Genomic DNA, 4,937 nt, shown 5'->3' on the forward strand with positions numbered 1-4,937 from the left:
AAATTACTTTACCACTACAAACGACAAGTTGAGTGGCTGACAAAAAATTTCCACGGAATAGAATACGAAGGCGGTGACATGGATATCAATGAATTGACTGAGATCGTTTATCCAAAATTGATGAACAAAGTTATCATCGTGAAAGGAGACCAGAAAGTTCAATGGTTAAGATATATTTTCCGCAAATGTGGTGACATCACTTGCAAAAATATTGAAGATACAGATTACGAAATGAACAACGAATCATATGGAGATTATGATTATTATAATAATATGTGTGAATATCATTGTAATGCTTATAGTTATCGAAAATGCCGATGTGCAGTCTCAAATGCTCTGAAACTGAAAGAAATTTCAAATGTGAATGCGCCGATTCGTTTCTTTTAAATTCAGTTCGAGACCAGAACTTGAATCGCTTGGACGTGCATAAACAGTTTTTTACGATGTCTCTTCTCACCGAAATTGCATTGGCATGCTGCACAGAGCAATGTGCGTGGAAATGTAGTCAAAACAATGATAAGAATGAAATAAACATAAAGAAATTTGAATACAATGTTCGCACACAGAGAAATATGAAAACATACGATTCATTACGATTAGTTAGTGAGCGCAGTGTTTATTTAACTGAAAAAAACCAATCAATATTAAGAATTGGCTGTAGCCCACAACATTTTTTTGAAGTTATGGTACAAGTGGAATCGAAAACAAGAAATTCAACGATATTAACCGGTCTCGAACTATTCGAGTTGCTGGAATTTTTAAATGACAATTTTAATGAAACATGGAAATCGCCATACGAGACGGTTAAACGAAAGCAAGGATTGAAATATGTAATTGATTTGAAACCAACCGAGCTACGCATATTTAGCTTACGCATTGGACAAAAATATTTAACGATCGATGAAGAGTCATTGATTGAGATGCTACAGAAAAAATCCTACATTGAAAATTTTATTACATCGCTTGAACAAACACGCAAATTATGTGAAACAATGCTATTTAATTTGGTCAGCCATTTTTGCTATGATGGAAAGACATTGAAAAATGCAACGGATCTATCACACTCGAAACATTATGTTCCATATTTCTTTGAAAAAATTCTCGATTTTAATTGCCATTGTGTTGATAAAACATTTACAAATGAAATTGGAGCAAATTTTTCGGAATGGTTTTCAAAGTGTGTACCGATTTACATTAAAACAAAAATGTTGAACGAAGCCTGTAGACTCGAATCATTTTCATCTCGTGAATGGCCACATGATAAAAAGTATTATATTAACGTAAAGAAATTGGCAAAAACGGGGCTTTATTTCACCGGAGAAAGAGATGTTGTCGGCTGTGCCTTTTGCAACATTCAATTACACGAATGGAACGCCGATGATGACCCGATCCTGGATCACCATAAATATTCACCTAAATGCCAATTTCTAATGGATCCAAAGCGATGTCTCAATGTCCCGATTGGCAATGAAAAGAAGATTGAAAAATTGCTCTCTATAATTCCGAAAGCCATCGACGGATACGGATACGATGAAGTAGATTAAGCCATATATAGATATTAGACGATTTTAGAATATTAACCATTTCTGAAATTACTTACATTTTTCTTTAGATTAAGTTCTGAAATAAAAAAATTGCTGAAATAAAAAATGCACTCTATTTCCGCAAAAAAATACAATTTTATGTGTCTTTTATTCGGATGTTCTGTTTCGAATACAATTTTCCTTTCAACTTAATCTAATTGAATAATTCAGCGTCATTCAAAAAATTTTGGATGAAATATTCAGGTTCCTTGAAGTCCAAAATTAGACGGTCGTTCCGCGATGCGTCTTTACCACCATACACCATTATTTTTGGACCCTGGTTTAATTCGTCCACCTGTGCTTGGGAAAGGCTCTCGTTGAATCGGTTCGGTAGGTAGAGATAAAATCCATCGACAATGATTCGCATTCTTTCCCCGTACAATTTTGTCTGCACTTTTTCGAAATGCGACACAATATATTCCCCCGATGTTAAAGTGGAGAATGATTTCACAGGTAACGAAACTTGATTTCCATTCAATGGCATCTTATAAGACACTGCGTTACAGGCTCCCTTCAATGTTGATAATGCATCCATTTTTTTTTTCACTTTTTTAAATTGTAAATTTTAACTGTTGAAACTTTTTATTCTTTACACTATTTTGTGACACTGCGTTTGACTGATGCTGATGCTGATTTTAACAGACGACTTGCTCGTTCACTTGCTCGTTCGCGAATAAAAGTTGAAACTAAAATGTATATCGATCGTCGTTTCTCGTGTTATACTACAATGACGTTCGGTCGGCGTCGGAGATCGGTCGGATTTGCGAATTATTTTTCTCACTTCTTTTTCTCATTCTTCGTAACTTCCTCTCGTTCTTGTTTCTCTTTTCCTTTCGATATATTGGTGTCTCTTTTTTCTGATTTGTACTTGTATCATCATTTTTTGCATGGAAACAATCATTACAACTAATATCTTCCATTTTAAATGATTCTTTTCGATGCGCAAATTCCACCATCTTTTTTCTTTGCTTACATAGTGGACATTGAAAAAACTGACCTACGGAAACCAAATATCCCTCAAGAAAAATACTCCCCATGCTCTCAGATGTTTCACTTACGATGAATTTAATCAAACTGATCACTTATTAAAAATTCATAATTCTCTTTCTCTTATTTCAGTTTCCACACAAAATATGAATTCGAGTTGATATGCGTAGACAAAACAAAATAAAAACGATAAATCCGAATTTTTATTTGAATACATTTTTTGCTTCAATAGTTACACCCCAGAATTTCATCAGTACTATTGTTCCGTAGTGGGCTTTAGTGTATGATCGGCTATGCCACATTTCTCCAGCATTTGATCCAACGATACCGTAAATTATTTTTATTCTCTCCGATACATTATTTAAAATATCATCCACTAGAGGGGTACAGAACGCTTTACATGCGATATCGTAATGTAAATTAAATAAAGTTTTTTGCAACTCCCACTCCAATTTCCATTCATGTATATTCCCATTATAGCGTTCGATTTCCATCCAATTGGAACAAAATGCTGGCGCTAATTTATCAATCGTAATTTTTTTCTGCAGAATGAAATCCTCAAATTTTTTCAAGCTTTCCTTTAATTGAGCTATGTCTTCATTTTGTTTTGCGATTCTGATCTTTGCCCATTTTGATTTTGGACACAAATGGCTTGTGTGCCATTTGTGATCGGTACCTTTACACGATTTACACATAATTTTATTTACTTCAAGCGATGACATTTTTTTTTTCACTGTTCAATTCGTACTTGCAATTACACAAACCGAAACCAAACTGATATTTTAAAATGAATATCATCATATATATATGATATTGTGCGAATGGTGGAGAAAAAGCAATTAAAAAACCATATTTATCGCTTTTCTCTCTTCTTATTCGCGATTCTCTCATTCTTCTCTCATTCTTCTCTCATTCTTACAGAGAACGTTTCGTTCACTGACCTAGGTCAATAGTGCGCCAGAACGTACATAGCTACCCTACTAACGATGTCAATATATTTTGCTATCGTCTTATTAGAATTTTTTTTGAGTGGTGAATATATGAATTTCGAGCCAATAAACGATGGATTATCACGCTTGAATTCATCCAATGCTTCAACATACATTTCCATTATTTCCTCTTCATTGTATTTATTACCATCCAAATCGTAGAGCTTTGCATACGAAATAATTAGAAAATTAGAAAAACAAAGAATTAAATCAAATTAGCAAGATATTCGACACAACAAACGATGTAGACAAATTAGGAACAAACAAACAAAAACCAAAATTTAATGCGATCTGCCTTAATTAATTACGTTGAAGTTTCTGGACAAAAATCATTTGATATAGATACAGATAAAGGTACAAAAATACCTTGGACACGTGACCTCTGAATTCCAAATATTGAACACCATCCGCCTGCATTTCTGTGAGTGCATGCTTGTAGTGGGCCTTAAAAACTGGTGCATATTCAAGAATCGGCCACAACTTATTGAATATACCCTCAAAATGACTCCACACATCGTTAACGTCTTTAAATTGTATAAGTGGGTTGACATTTTTATCGAACAGCGTAAACATGTTGCGTATAATTTCATCATATTTCTCAGCACCAATTTCAGTTCGGGCATCTCCAACGAGACGCCATGTCGAATCATTATCATCGTTTGTCGGTTGATTACGCGAAAATACAAATTCCAAAATGTCATTGCTGTTGTTGGTTGACGTCCGTTGCCACAAATTCGGCCAATAAGTTAATGAAACCACATAGCTTGTGGAGCATAAAGCCTTAGTGTGCGCGTGTAAAATGCCACCCTTTGGCATTTTTTGTATGATTTGAAACAGTTTCGATTGTTTGATGTCATTCAAAGCTTCGAAAATATGACGTGCTGGATTGAATTGGTGTGGCTGGAATAAACCCGCTTGAAATTCATCCTCTTTGGCTTTCATAATAATTTTGTTTGCAAGCTGTTCGTTGTCGGTCAGTTTAATGTCAGCCGCAAAACTTGTTTCCGCTTCATATTTAAGCAAATCTTCTCGGTCTCGGAAAAAATCTCGAAGTTTTGTCTGCGAATTACATACCTTTTGTGAGCCAGCAATGCCATTATCATCGAATTCGTTTGTTATGCGTCGACAACGTTTCGTCACATTTTGATTGTGCATTACAGCCAAGTCGACCATATGAAATATAACTCCGATGCATATTAACCGGAAAGTGTTTTTAGTTTTCATAATTTGCTTGTGTTCGATATATAAATATTCAATTAATATGTATTTTATACGCGATGATAGGTAATCAACCAATAAATGGAAACAACTTTACCAAAATTGATTAATATATTTCACAATTCACTATTTAAGTACATGTAAGAGTATTGGCTGTTAA

The 4,937-nt window shown here is 34.4% G+C and overlaps 1 protein-coding gene across 1 annotated transcript; it reads right to left on the reverse strand.

Moving 5' to 3' along the window:
- Positions 1-3,516: 3,516 nt before the first annotated feature.
- LOC116348661 (adenosine deaminase 2-A-like) lies at positions 3,517-4,714 on the reverse strand. The gene is made up of 2 exons (XM_031779731.1): positions 3,926-4,714; positions 3,517-3,723 (listed from the first exon to the last, which is right to left on the reverse strand). Exons 1-2 carry the CDS (start codon positions 4,712-4,714, stop codon positions 3,517-3,519), a joined length of 996 nt encoding a protein of 331 aa, XP_031635591.1.
- Between the last annotated feature and the right edge of the window lie 223 nt (positions 4,715-4,937).

This window comes from Contarinia nasturtii, unplaced genomic scaffold, assembly GCF_009176525.2.
Source record: "Contarinia nasturtii isolate CC-2019 unplaced genomic scaffold, AAFC_CNas_1.1 Cnas_scaffold_129, whole genome shotgun sequence".
NCBI classification, from domain to species: Eukaryota; Metazoa; Arthropoda; class Insecta; order Diptera; family Cecidomyiidae; genus Contarinia; species Contarinia nasturtii.